The sequence below is a fragment of the Dendroctonus ponderosae genome, unplaced genomic scaffold (genome assembly GCF_020466585.1).
Source record: "Dendroctonus ponderosae isolate FM_Combo_2020 unplaced genomic scaffold, Dpon_F_20191213v2 Dpon_F_20191213_12, whole genome shotgun sequence".
Taxonomy (NCBI): Eukaryota; Metazoa; Arthropoda; class Insecta; order Coleoptera; family Curculionidae; genus Dendroctonus; species Dendroctonus ponderosae.
The window spans coordinates 2,955,029-2,968,501 of record NW_026017316.1 but is presented as its reverse complement, the minus strand read 5'-3'; the positions used below and the strand labels follow the sequence as shown (position 1 = coordinate 2,968,501).

The 13,473-nt window shown below is 54.8% G+C and overlaps 5 protein-coding genes across 6 annotated transcripts in view; 2 read left to right on the top strand and 3 right to left on the bottom strand.

Annotated features, from left to right (window-relative positions):
• Nucleotides 1-2,720: 2,720 nt before the first annotated feature.
• On the bottom strand, nt 2,721-5,268 carry LOC109542494 (elongator complex protein 2). The gene is made up of 7 exons (XM_048663074.1): nt 5,047-5,268; nt 4,504-4,993; nt 4,239-4,448; nt 3,682-4,185; nt 3,220-3,630; nt 2,923-3,169; nt 2,721-2,872 (listed from the first exon to the last, which is right to left on the bottom strand). Exons 1-7 carry the CDS (start codon nt 5,260-5,262, stop codon nt 2,728-2,730), a joined length of 2,223 nt encoding a protein of 740 aa, XP_048519031.1. The 5' UTR covers nt 5,263-5,268; the 3' UTR covers nt 2,721-2,727.
• A 198-nt stretch (nt 5,269-5,466) lies between these two features.
• Nucleotides 5,467-8,476, top strand: LOC109542492 (tripartite motif-containing protein 2). 2 transcript variants are annotated; one of them, XM_048663078.1, is made up of 10 exons: nt 5,467-5,624; nt 5,821-5,928; nt 5,990-6,216; nt 6,276-6,476; nt 6,530-6,745; nt 6,794-6,983; nt 7,032-7,399; nt 7,456-7,612; nt 7,668-8,027; nt 8,078-8,476. In XM_048663078.1, the coding sequence occupies exons 2-10, from the start codon at nt 5,847-5,849 to the stop codon at nt 8,311-8,313; spliced, it is 2,037 nt and encodes a 678-aa protein (XP_048519035.1). In that variant the 5' UTR covers nt 5,467-5,624; nt 5,821-5,846; the 3' UTR covers nt 8,314-8,476. The 2 variants fall into 2 exon arrangements, with proteins under 2 accessions (XP_048519035.1, XP_048519036.1); XM_048663079.1 differs by lacking the exon at nt 5,467-5,624 and having other exon boundaries at nt 5,838-5,928; nt 5,976-6,216.
• LOC109542493 lies at nt 8,377-9,823 on the bottom strand. Its single transcript, XM_019911738.2, has 5 exons — nt 9,668-9,823; nt 9,449-9,613; nt 9,204-9,401; nt 8,873-9,150; nt 8,377-8,821 (listed from the first exon to the last, which is right to left on the bottom strand). The coding sequence occupies exons 1-5, from the start codon at nt 9,687-9,689 to the stop codon at nt 8,666-8,668; spliced, it is 819 nt and encodes a 272-aa protein (XP_019767297.2). The 5' UTR covers nt 9,690-9,823; the 3' UTR covers nt 8,377-8,665.
• An 80-nt stretch (nt 9,824-9,903) lies between these two features.
• On the bottom strand, nt 9,904-10,512 carry LOC109542495 (replication protein A 14 kDa subunit A). Its single transcript, XM_019911740.2, has 2 exons — nt 10,245-10,512; nt 9,904-10,191 (listed from the first exon to the last, which is right to left on the bottom strand). The coding sequence occupies exons 1-2, from the start codon at nt 10,434-10,436 to the stop codon at nt 10,039-10,041; spliced, it is 345 nt and encodes a 114-aa protein (XP_019767299.2). The 5' UTR covers nt 10,437-10,512; the 3' UTR covers nt 9,904-10,038.
• Nucleotides 10,513-12,634: 2,122 nt separating this feature from the next.
• LOC109541900 (RNA-binding protein Musashi homolog Rbp6) overlaps nt 12,635-13,473 on the top strand; it is a gene marked incomplete in the record, with an annotated part of 99,721 nt that continues 98,882 nt past the window's right edge. Inside the window, 2 exon segments of the mRNA XM_048663086.1 lie at nt 12,635-13,035; nt 13,138-13,178. Coding sequence (XP_048519043.1) covers nt 12,971-13,035; nt 13,138-13,178 — 106 coding nt within the window.

The following is a 13,473-nucleotide window of genomic DNA, read 5'->3' as shown; positions in this document are numbered from 1 at the left end:
CTGCAAAACCGCAAGACGAAAACAAAGGAGATTTTGTGTCGATTTTTCCTCAAGGGTGACGAATCCCTGGCAGTGCGGAAGCGACGTGTTTGGACGTGTTTTCATGCATGCAAATGGCCTGTTTGGCCCATTTCGGGCGCCGCCCAGTGGCGCCCCGGGGCTTCAATCAGCGGGCGTTTTTCGCCCCCGGTTAGTTAAGGGTTTTAATTAGGCCGATGTCGAGAAGTGGCGCTCTCCATCGCGTCCGTCTAATCACGGAGCGGTCATTTCCGGTGCCGATTTTCCCGGATAATGTCGCCACCGGACCGCGCTCCAACTTGGTCAATCCTTTAAGGGGGCGCATTACTCGCGCCCAATTGCCCACTAAATTGGACCTATCTTGACACCTTTACTACAATTTAGGACGCTCTTAAAGTGAGCCCCGCCGGCCCGATTTTATGTCCGTTCTGCGATATTCGCCCCGGATTCTGTCACATTATGGCTTTAAAGTCAACGATAAATTGGCAGCGAAGATGCCCGGGTTCAATTTTATCGGCCCCACTCTGGATGCGGGGCTTTTAATTGATGTGTGCACCTCGTTGGCCAGCTGATAAAGCAAACGCCTTTTGATTTTTCCAAATCGGCCCAAAAACAAAAGAGTTATGGATGGAAGAAGATCCGCAGCAATCTGACACAGAATTCCTGCCCAACTGCGAAATGCGCCCACCGATTTCAACGACTGAAAATCTGAAATTTACCGGATTTTGTGCTCTTCAAATCACCTTTTGGTTTTTCAAAATCGGACCAATGGAAAAAGAGTTATGAGCCATAGAGTTGAGATTTTCAAATTGATTTTTTTGCAAAAACTTCAGGATTTGAAATTTTTTTAGAACTATGCATTTATGGCAACTGATCCCATTCTAAACGCTTTTTGATTTTTTGACATCGGACCGATAATAAAGGAGTTATGGATAAAAAAAGATCGGCAGCAATCTGGCATAGAATTCCTGCCCAACTGCGAAATGCGCCCACCGATTTCAACGACTGAAAATCTGAAATTTACCGGATTTTGTGCTCTTCAAATCACCTTTTGGTTTTTCAAAATCGGACCAATGGAAAAAGAGTTATGAGCCATTGAGTTGAGATTTCCAAATTAATTTTTTTGCAAAAACTTCAGGATTTGAAATTTTTTAAAACTATGCATTTAGGGCAACTGATCCCATTCTAAACGATTTTTGATTTTTCGAAATCGGACCGATAATAAAGGAGTTATGGATAAAAAAAAGATCGGCAGCAATCTGGCATAGAATTCCTGCCCAACTGCGAGATTTGCGCACCGATTTCAACGATTAAAATTCTCAAATGTACGGAATTTGGGGCTCTTTAAATCACCTGTTGGTTTTTCAAAATCGGACGAATGGAAAAAGAGTTATGAGCCATAGAGTTGAGACTTTCAAATTAATTTTTTTGCAAAAACTTCAGGATTTGAAATTTTTTTTAAAACTATGCATTTAGGGCTAGTAATTGCATTTTAAACTGTTTTTGATTTTTTCAAATCGGCCCAAAAATAACAGAGTTATAAATTAAAAAAAACCCACATAAATCCGACAGAGAATTCCTGTGCAGTTTTCTGTCCAACTTTTAGATCCGTCAACCGATTTCAGCGATTAAAAAACTGAAATATTCGGAACATTGTGCTCTTCAAATCAACTTTGGATCTTTCCAAATCGGGCAAGTAGAAAAAGAGTTCTGATTCATAGAGTTACAACTTTCAAAATGGATTTTTTCCATAACCTGCTAAATTTCAAATTTTTTCAAAAGCGCCAATTTTATAGTATTCGACGCCGTTTGAAACGCTTTTCGATTTTTTGAAATCGGCCCAAAAATAACAGAGTTATGGATAAAAAAACCCACATAAATCCGACAGAGAATTCCTGTGCAGTTTTCTGCCCAACTTTGAGATTTGCCAACCGATTTCGACGATTTCAAAACTGAAATATTAGGAATCTTGCGCTCTTCGAATCAACTTTGGATTTTCCCAAATTGCGCGAGTAGAAAAAGAGTTATGAGCCATAGAGTTACGACTTTCAAATTGGATTTTTTCCATAACCTGCTAAATTTCAAATTTTTTCAAAAGCGTCAATTTTAAAGTATTCGACGCCATTTGAAACGCTTTTTGATTTTTTGAAATCGGCCTAAAAATAACAGAGTTATGGATAAAAAACGCCCACATGAATCTGACACAGAATTGCTGTACAGTTTTCAGCCCAACTTTGACATTTGCCAACCGATTTGAATGATTTAAAAACTGAAATATTCGGAACATTGCGCTCTTCAAATTAACTTTGGATTTTCCCAAATTGCGCGAGCAGAAAAAGAGTTATGAGCCATAGAGTTACGACTTTCAAAATGGATTTTCCCCAAAATCTGCAAAATTTCAAATTTTTTCAAAAGCGTCAATTATACAGTATTCGACCGCATTTGAAACGCTTTTTGATTTTTTGAAATCGGCCTAAAAATAACAGAGTTATGGATAAAAAAAAGCCCACATGAATCTGACACAGAATTGCTGTACAGTTTTCTGCCCAACTTTGAGATTTGCCAACCGATTTCAACGATTTAAAAACTGAAATATTCGGAATCGTGCGCTCTTCAAATCAACTTTGGATTTTCCCAAATCGCGCGAGTAGAAAAAGAGTTATGCCCCCAAAACGCCCCCAAACCGGAATCAAACAAACTCAAAACTCATCAGTCCTTTATTATTGAATTAGCAAAAATCAGTCGATAGATCCTGAGCAGCGAGTCGGCGCCGCCGCTGCAGAGCTGCAGCTCCCCAGGGGCTCCGCCTTGGGGCCGGAACGCCAGCCTGCGCACGCTCAAGTGGTGGGCCGCCCTGCAACCAAACGCTCTTACTCACTGGGCGCAGCCCCCACCGCCACTCACCCCTGAGGCAGGTGCAGCAGCCGCTCAGAGCGCAGCCCCTTGAAAGCGTAGAAGTCGATCGTTCCAGCCTCCAGCCCAATGGCGCAGAAGTAGCCTCCGTCCACTAGCCGGGGGGCGAAAGCCACCGCCGTCACCGACTGGTTGGGGAAGTGCAGCGGCTCGCCGGCAGGCCCCCAGCGGCCCACCGGCTCCACCGGCTCCTTCCCAGCCTCCTCCGCCCAAAGGGCGAGCTTCCCGTCCCTCGACCCTAAAAACCCTTTGAGCACGTCCCTCCAGGGCAATTGAGGGGCATCCTACCTGTGGCGAAGCAAAGGGAGTCGTGCGTCCAGGCGCAGCTCCAGACGATCCGGGAATGCACCGGGTGGGGCCCCCCGCTGCAGGCCTCCAAAGTGAAGCGGGCGTCCGCCCCCTTGAGGTGCAGCGACCACGTTCTGTCCCTGGACACGGCCAGCAGGCGCCTGGACTGCGGGTCGAACTGCATCTGGACCACCGTCAGCCTGTGGCCGGTCAACTCCTGGATCTGCTGCCAGCTCTCGGTGTCCCACAGGAAGATTCCGGCCTGTTGCGGCTTGGAGGCTTTGCAGGCGGACGCCAGCAGGCGCCCATCGGGCGCCGCCGCCAGCGCCATTATCTCGTTCCCGTGGCCGTAAAGCTTCTGAGTTTCCGGCCACAACGTGTTCTCGATCAGCGTTTCTTCAGTGGGGGGCGCTGAAACTCTTCAACTCCATCAAAACTCCTCACAGCCCTGCGCCAGCCAACCTGGAGCCTCCCCGCTGGGCGCATCCGCCACTCTGTCCACAGGCAGCGCCTTGTTGGAGAGCCCGAGACTGGGCACGGCGGCCCCTTTGGGGCCCGTCAGCGCCCCGTCGCTGGCCTGGAAGACCCGCACGATCTTCTCGTCGGCGCCCGACGCGTACTGGAAGCGCCCAATCACCGCCACCGCGTTCATGTCGTAGCCGTGCACCTGAGGGCGGCCGAACTCGGCCCAGCCGCCCTCCCAGGGGCCGTGGATGCGCACCGTCTGGTCCGCCCCTGCGGTGTAGACGAACGCCCCCCGGGGGTCCCAGGCCAGGTCTGCGATGGCGTCGAAGTGCCCGCCCACTTTGGAAGCGGGCGCCCAGCGCCCGCCGGCGTCCTGCGCCCAGATGTGGAACGCCCCGTGGTAGCTGTGGGCGACCACCCGGTTGCCGCTGAAGGCGCCCCCGTAGAAGCCCAGCACGTTGCCGCCCACTTCGCCGAGCCGCGCGCTTTCCAGCCACAAGCCTGCAAGCGATTAGGTTGAAATGTTGCTGATGCCTGCGGGTCGCCGGCCCCACCTGAGGCCTCGTCGGGCTCCCAAATGATCAGGCTGTTGTCGATGGAGGCCGAGAGGAGTTGGGCGGCCTGCGGGCCCCAATGCACCGAGTAAACCCAGCCCTCGTGCCCCGCCAGCACGGCCTCCAGCTGGGCTTCGCCCCCTTCGGGCAGCTTCCAGATCCGCACGGTGGAGTCTTGCGAGCTGGAGGCCAACAGCAGCTCGCCTTGCCCTGAAACACCATCATCAACATCAGAGGAGGGGCTTTTGAGCCGTGGGCCTCTAACCGTTCAGCGCAAAATCCAGGCCTCGCACCCAGTCCTCGTGCCCCGAGAGGACCGAGCCCTTAATCCAGACCTGCCGATCGGTTTCCGTGAGCAGCAGGATTTTAGAGTCCTCCAAGGCGCACGCCAGCAGGGGGCTTGTGGCGGAGCCCCCCAAGCGCAGCCCCATGCAGAGGCTACGCCCTATGCGGCAGGTCTCGCTGGGGCGGAACTCGCCGCCTGGGGCGTCTCTGGTCCAGATCCGCACCACCCCCGGCTCCATGGCGGCGCCCGCGATTATGGTGCGCCCGTTGCAACTCCACCCGTCCACTATGTTAACAGTGGGGCCGCCAGCGGGCAGGATGAACCGGGCATGGGCGCCCCCTTGGGGCTTCCACACCACAACGCTCCCATCGGACGCGCCCGAAACCAGCTCCCCATCGCTGCCTCGGATCCAGCGCACGGAGTTCACGCGCTTCGTGTGCCCGATGAGCGTCTGGACCACTCGGGCGGCCTGAAAACACAGAAACACACCTTGGGGCCCTAAAAAGCACAGCCTAACCTTACATTTAAGTCGTAGATGAGCACAGCGTGGCAGGACCCGTAGGCCAGCAGGTGGTTTTCGTTGCAGTCGGCCCCCGTGGGCGTCTGGTTGCAGTTGCTGGACACGTACACTGATTTGGCTTCCATTTTCGGGGAATTTGCCGAAAAGTTCGCTTCTAGTTGACAACAACAACTTAGGTTACCTTGAAAGGGGATAACTTTAGCCCCCTTGGAAGACATTGTTGCCAGATTTCAGCTGATTTGAGGCCTTATTATGAGACAGAGAGAAAATGAGAAACATATTATTATAGATTTACCGAGTTATTTAAAACATCGATAAAATAAATTATTTCCGACTTAAAATGTCTACCAAAAATCAGTTTAAGGCTTTATCGATGGCGAAAGCGGCATTGCCAATTGCGCAACCCTGCAAGGACAGTTTGAACAAAGTGAAGCGTGACAGTGCTGCTGCCACTCAGAGTCAAAGAGTTTGTTTACCTGCAGGAATGTTACTGGAAAATGCCCATTAGCCTCCTGAGCAGTGCGACTTTCCAGTGCCGGTGCCYCAATCGTGCTCCCAGACTGTTCTAGACCAGCCGCAGGTGAGTGGGCAAAGCCCCAGCGGTGCTCGGGGCGCATAAGGGGGCGAAGCCCTAGAGGCTCGGTTGGCCGCAAGCACCATCCCTCCCGGGCTGCAGGCTGGCAGGTGCACCTGCAGGCCCCCCGAGCGGAATCCCCGTTATCCTAACGGTTCTTGATGCGGCATATTGCACGCTTAAGGAGCTGGCTTTGTTGCAGGCGCGGACTGGGGGCGACCAGCCAGCATGAATTCGACGCTGGTGGAAACCGTCAGTATCAACTATGAGGACTTCAGCGAGAGCTTCCTCACCTGTGGGACCTGCCTGTGTAAGTGGCGCGGGCTGCGATGTGGGCGCATCCGCCATTTGATCCAGGACCACTGTTGCAGGCATGTACAATGGGAACGAGCACACGCCCAAGCTGCTGCAGTGCTCGCACACGGTGTGCCTGCACTGTCTCACGCGCATCGCTGCCTCCCAGACGCGCGACACTGGCACCTTCCGCTGCCCGATCTGCCGCGAACTGATCACCATCCCCCGGGGGGGCGTTAGCGCGCTCCCGCCCTCCTTCCTGGTCAACCAGCTGCTCGACTTGATGTCGCGGCAACGCCGCGAGGTGCCCCACTCTCTTTTCCGCCTTAAGACACTTTTTCTGCAACTGCCCTCGTTCCACAGGTGATCCCCAAATGCTCCGTCCACATCAACCAAGAGCTGCTGTTCTGCGAGACGTGCGACACTGTCTTCTGCACGCTGTGCACGGGGGGCACGCACAACGACAGCACAAACAGCTGCGAGCACACCATCATCCCCTTCTCCATTGCCATCAAGCGCATGTCCGAGATCCTGCTCTACAAGGCGAACGAGTGCATCTCCAAGGTACACGCCCCCTGCGGGCTCCGCCCCTGCGACTCACGCCCCGCCCATTGCAGCTGACGCAGGCGCAAGAGGGCGTCACCGCCGAGCTGGACAAGCTGACGGCGGCGCGCGACGCTTGCCTGGAGCACATCAGCGACACCTTCCGGATGATCCAGGAAACCGTCGAGAGACGACGACAGGAGATGGGCGAGCAGGTGGCGCAGATGTGCGCGGAAAAGAGACGGGTGCTCGAGGAGCAGCACGCGCTGATCGAGAGCGAAAAGAACAAGGTGAGTGAGGGGGGCAGGGTGGCGGGTGGTGCAGCCGTTGGTCGGCAGGTGGAGCAGGAGTGCCAAGGGCTGCAGTACCAGGTGGAGGTGCGCAGCATCACGCAGAAAATCGAGATCCTCTCCGAGAAGCTGGACGCGGCCTTCAGTTTGGGGGAGCCGAGGGAGAACGCGTTCCTCACCAGCGATTTCGCCATGAACGACAGTCTGGACCAGATCCAGCAGCATCTGGGCGTTTTGGGTAAGTGGGCGGGGCGCTTGGGCGCGCGCAGCTAATCAGGATTGGCAGGCAAGGTGCGCACCTCCACCACATTCCCCAGCCTCTGCTGCGCCCAGATCGAGGACAGCGTCATCGCGGGCATCGAGACCTGCGTGACGCTCACCACGGTGGACTACCATGGCAACGCGCGCAAAACGGGGGGCGACCCCATCAGGGCGGAGGCGCTTGCGCCCACCGCCCAAGAGGAGCCGCTTGCGGTGCGCGTGCACGACTGCGACGACGGAACCTACCGGATCCTCTTCAGGCCGCCGACGGCGGGCCGCTATTGGCTGAAAATCTTCGTGATCGACCGCCCGATCAAGGACACGCCCATCCAACTGCAGGCCTCCGAGCACAACAACCCGGTGGCCACCTATGGGAGCAAGGGCAGCGGCAAGGTGCGCCCAACGCGCCCAGCGGCGTTGCCAGCCAGCTAATGCCCCCCTTGTTGCAGGACGAGTTCAACCAGCCAGTGGCGGTGGCCGTGGACGAAAAGGACCAGCTGGTCTACGTGCTCGACACCGGCAACTCGCGCGTCAAGGTGCTGAGCGCCCAGCTCGAGTTCCTCAAGCACGTGACCAACGAGGCGCTCTTGGGGCGCAGCTGTACCGGTAGGCCGAGCTCATGCTCAACATGAAAAGTCTTGATCGTTGTGCCTTGATGCAGGCCTGGCGATCTCCTCGCGCGGCCTGCTGGTGGTGAACTGGCGCTCCAAGGCGGTGACGGAGATCACGACGGACGGCGAAACGTTGCGCTCCTTCACCCACCAAACGTTCCAGGAGCCGATCGACGTGGCCGTGGAGAGGAGCTACGGGCACATTTTGGTGGCCGATAACGGCATCAGTGGCGTGCTGGTCTTCGACGAGGAGGGCAAGCTCCTGTTCCAGGTGGGCAAACGCGGCACCTTCTCCATGATTTCGTCGGTGGCCGTCGGCCCCACGGGGGAGATCTTCATTGCCGACTCGCGGGTGCAGATGTTCTCGCCCAAGGGCGACTTTGTGGGCGTGGTGTTCGACGAAGGGCGCGGTAAGGGGCGCCGCCCCCGGCTTCCACTGGTTTGACTGGTTCGGTTTCAGTGAGCCTGGGCGGCATTGTGGTGGACGGCGAGGGGCGCATCGTGGCCAGCCGCACGGAGCCCAAGGGGCGCACGTTCCTGCAGGTGTTGAGCGCCCACGACCCCGCCGTCAACCAGCACATTGACTCGCACGACTCCAAGCTGAAGCGCCCCGCCGGCTGCGCCGTCACTGGGGACCTCCACGTGATCGTGGTCGATCTGGGCAACAACTGCATCAAGAAGTATCGCTACTGGTGATCTCCAGCTCGCTCTCTCTTCCACGTACTTAACTCCAGCTGCGCGTCCTGTACAAAACACCCATTTCTAGTCAACTAGTCTGTATTTTTATATATATATATGTGTATGTATTAGTGCCATATTAAACTGAACGCGAATCTCCCTCGATCGCCCAAGCCTTGAATCAGTCTCGCTTTATTCAGATATGCGGCCCTAACCTAACAGAACCCGGGGCTGCGCCCCTGAGTATTTTTGCTTGTTTGAACACGTGAGTTGCACACCCTGTGAGCCGAAATTGTCCGAAAGGCACGATTTGTTTCTTTTTCAATGTCTTATTCCTAAAGGGGGGGCGCAGTGGCGGGCCTGCGGCGCTTCATTCGCTGGTGCGACGTTGACACATCGTCTGGTCCATCCGGGGGCTGAGGATCTGGAAGGCGGAGCCCAAGCTGGGGCGCAGCTTGAAGCTGCTGGGCTGCGGCGCGCTGTCCAACAGCAGATCGGTGCGCTCGTCCAACGCCTTCAGCCGCACCTGGTTGCAGCAGGAGGCCAGAGGTGATGGGTGTGCAGTGCCAGAGCCTACCTTTTCGCAGCCATCGGGGGGCTCGCGCGCCAGAAACCGGTTGATTCGGGGGGAGGTGCCCAGCTTGGTCTCAGTGTCGGGGCTGGAGCCTGAGGATGAGTCGTTGCCGAAATCTTGCGGCGTTTGCGTGTCGGCGGAGCGCGACTGCAGCATCTCGGCCAGGGGCGCGCGGTGGCCCTCCGGGGTGGGCAGCCGGGCGTCCGCCCCCGTGCGCAGCACCAAGCGCTCGATCTCCTGGTTCAGGCCCTCCACTGAGCTGCGCAGCCCCAGCAAGCAACCTGCAACGTTTCAGCATCATTTCCAGTCCCCATTTTCCCCGATCTGCACTTACTGGCTGTTTGGGGGCTGTGCTCCTGCAGGCCACGCCCCTTGGCCCTGTCGCACCACTCACAGTCCTCCAGGGGCCCCAGATGGCTCCAATGCAGACGGTCTTTCGGCCACTGTCCCTTCAAGTAGACAGTGTCCAAGGAGGCAGTGCGGCGCATTGTCTTCAGGGCTGCGCCGCCGCTGACCTTCTCGCGGCCTGCAGCTGCAGCACTGGTTTCAAACAATGTACCTACGTGCAAATGCGCGTACCTTTATGGCAGCTGGCGCCAGGGCTGCGCTGGCCGGAAACGTGGTCAGGTGAGGCCCCCGATGTTTTCCAGGACAGTCGGGGGGCGCTGACGGGCGGCGCATGGGGGCTGCCGCTCTTGACCACGCCACTGAACGGAATGGTGGCCTTCAGGGGGCCCTGCTTGCCTGCAACACGACGCTCCGCAAGCACGCTTGACAAGCCGGGGGCTCTGCCCTTACCCGAATGCTGCGCTTTGGACATAGCGACTTTGACGGCCAATGGAGCGAATGGTTACGACCAGGGCGCAGCCCTGGGCGTTACATTGCGGGGATCTTCTAGGACTTTGTGGCTGCACGCTTTGTTTGGCCGTCACTGTCTAACTAATGCGGTGTTGCTGACGGATTTTTGGTGGTTTCCACGCTCGGGAGCGAACCAATTTTGGAAAATTAGTGTCGATCTAATAAAAGATTGTCAATTCTTAAAAAAATAGCAAATTTATTGGAAGTGAATGCGGGGAAAGTGGACTAATTCGCATTACAGTTTGCGGATGAAACCTGCAAACTGTGGCGCCATCTGCCGAGGCTGCGACCGCAACGTTTCTAGGTTAGGTTTACTGGGGGGCCCCTTCGGTGCTCCATATGTCTGGCACAGCATAAAGGAGCGAGCACAGCTCGTTGTAGCCTTTGGCGTCGAACTTCTCGTTGGCGAAAATCACATAATCCAGCGCCTTGATGGAGTTGCGAGAGGTGCATTCACCGCGCACCTGCAACAGCCCCCTTGAGCTCCTACTGGTGGTACTTCTAGAGTAGGGCTTACCTCGACCCAGCCGCTGACGGGCTGCGTGGGGGGCTCATTCGGGATCACCTGCACCTGGACGTTGTCAGTGGTGACTATCGTGAAGGACGCGGCGCCCGGGTCTGCGCCCCCTGCCTTGCCGATGATACTGACGTTTTTCCCCAAAAAGCGGGGCAGTTGGGCCCCGTTCACAATGTCCCGCACGTTATCCATTATTGTTTATGTTTGTTTTTGAACATTTGACAGGAACCGTTTCGATCAGTGTTGCCAACCAGATCCGTTCAATCGAACCACATCACTGTTGTTTGTGCCAGATGGCGCGCGCTACCTGGCCGATCGTCTTTTGTTAGTTTGTCAAGACAAACGCGTTGCTCTCGGATTATGTGCCAAAATCGCCGGCAATCGGGAGTTTTTCGCGATCAAAACTGTGCCACTTTGAAGCTGACGCTGTTCCCGATCGAATAGTGTAAAAAGTGACGCTGTTCCTGACAGCATGGTGCAGGAACTTCCGGTGAGTGACCACTTTTGGTGCTTTTATTGGCTTAATTCCCCCCATTTTGCTGCCCGCTGTACGCTTTCAGCTACTGTTCACTCGCCAATTGCAATTTCCACGGAAAAATCCCAATTAAACGTGTTTTTCGTGGGTTTTCTCCCCATCCCCACTCAGTTTGGGCGGAAGCCGCCAGATAGCGCGCGCCTCCTTGCCGATCGTCATTTGTTTTACAACGGTCATCGACGGTTTGTTTGTATTGTGTTCGTCGCCCCAGTGTTTGTGCCGAAATTGCCAGCCATCGGGTGTTTTTTGCGGTGAAAACTGTGCCACTTTGAAGCCGAAACTGTTCCCGACCGAATGGTGTATGAAGTTCTGGTAAGCGACCACTTTTAGTGCTTTTATTGGGTTAATTCCACTCATTTTGCTGCCCCCTGTACGCTTTCAGCTACTGTTCACTCAACAATTGCAATTTCCACGGAAAAATCCCGATTAAACGTGTTTTTCAAGATTTTTCTCCCCATCCCCACTCAGTTTGGGCGGAAGTCGTCCGATGGTGCGCGCATCTTTGTCGATCGTCGTTTGTTTTCCAACGGTCATTTCCGGTTTGTTTGTATTGTACGTGTTGCCCCAATGTTTATGGGCCGAAATCGCCAGCAATCGGGTGTTTTTTGCGGTAAAAACTGTGCCACTTTGAAGCCGAAACTGTTCCTGACCGAATGGTGTATAAAGTTCTGGTAAGCGACCAATTTTAGTGCTTTTATTGGGTTAATTCCACCCATTTTGCTGCCCCCGGTACGCTTTCAGCTACTGTTCACTCGCCAATTGCAATTTCCACGGAAAAATCCCGATTAAACGTGTTTTTCACGATTTTTCTCCCGATCCCCACTCAGTTTGGGCGGAAGTCGTCCGATGGTGCGCGCATCTTTGCCGATCGTCGTTTGTTTTCCAACGGTCTTTTCCGGTTTGTTTGTATTGTACGTGTTGCCCCAATGTTTGTGGTCCGAAATCGCCAGCAATCGGGTGTTTTTTGCGGTAAAAACTGTGCCATTTTGAAGCCGAAACTGTTCCCGACCGAATGGTGTAAAAAGTTCTGGTAAGCGACCACTTTTAGTGCTTTTGTTGGCTTAATTCCCTCCATTTTGTGCCCCCCTGTATGTCTTTGGCCGCTGGTCACACTTCAAGGCAATTTCCGCCTGAAATCCTCGTCCACTGTGTGTTTTTCATAATTTCCCACCAGTTTGAGCCGGTTGCGATCGGGCCTGTTCAAAAGCCTTGATGGGGCGGCGCATTCGCCTCCGAGAGAGGTGTCAAGAATATTCCATAGTCTTTGGAGAGTTTTAATAAGCAGCAGCAGCTATTTAGCAGCGCAATTAAGCGCTGTGGGTTGTATTTGAATGTGGCCGGCGATTGGGGTTTAATGAAGTATTGGGAGTTCAAGCGCATCTGGGCGGCCCTAAATAACAATCACAATGGCCCCGCAAAACCAATTCGATTCAAGCCATTCGCTTGTGTGCTCCATTACATTGGCGTTTATTCTTGTGTGTTTTTTTAGGAAATCGAGTCTGTTGTCGAGTGGAAATTGTCCGGGATCTGGAAGCTGTGCTGGACAAACCGCAGAGGCCAAGGCAAGTTCATTGTGTACAGAGCCGCGGATATCCCCTAATGCACAAGGCATGTTAGTGCGAGCGATGGTATCGTTACACGCGTTGCCGGACATTGAAACCACCTTTCAATGATGGCTATTATGCTGCGGTAGTTGGTATCATTCGGCCGTCATCTATCAAATTACATGCGGAACGCATTTTCTGTTTCTGCAACTTAATCACTATCGTTACGGCCGCGCTAAATGGGGGCTATTGTTCCAGTAACATGCGAGTTTTCCGATTAAACCTTGACTGGTCTCTTTCAGGTGACGCTGGCGCGCCTTCGCCATCTTGTCCACACACCCGGAGGCTTGTGGCTGTTGGGGCAACTGCGGGTGGAGCCGAATTGCATGGGGCGCATTTGGGCGCCGCGRCCSGCCTGACGTCACGGCGTCGCACTGCACGGACTGCACCCAATGGGGCCAGTGGGCGCCGGGGCAGAGGCGCGTGCGCCCCGCGCCCTCGAAGGCGCCCGAACGCGCGCGACGTCCGCCGCCGTCAGTACCGTGTTGATAGCGTAGTATAGCACGCGATCGGGCTCGACAGCTTATCCCGGTCACTGTTTACCTTTTAGTGTAGTCGTAGATCAGGCAGTTTAAACAGTCGGTGTAATGGAGGGCCAGAACCAGGAAATGATGGCAGGCGGATCCCCAGCCGAGGTGCCGAACGATCCAGGGTGAGTTTCGTCGACGAGCGTCGACCACGACGTCGACGACGCCGGCCTAACACGTGTTTGCGCCCCGCCCCCGCCTTACTAACTCCTCGCTCTCTTTTCCAGGAAAATGTTCATTGGCGGCCTCAGTTGGCAGACAAGTCCAGGTGAGTCTCCAGCAGCCTTGACTGCCGAGGAAAGTTTCACTCGTTTGTTTACTCGCCCGATTAACGCGCTTAAGCACGTGGCGCTGCTGTCTATTTATCTATCTCTCTATGCATCTGTGCACTCAAATGCTGCAGGCTGGTGCACGCACAGTTTTGAATTCTCGCGCGCTTTGAGGGCTGAACGGCCCTCCACCCCCCAGGTGGCGCCACCGGTTCTGCCACGTGGCCGCGGCTTTTATCATTCACTTGGAAGAAGGAAACCTCCGCTTATCGATCCCGATCCACCGGCCTGGAT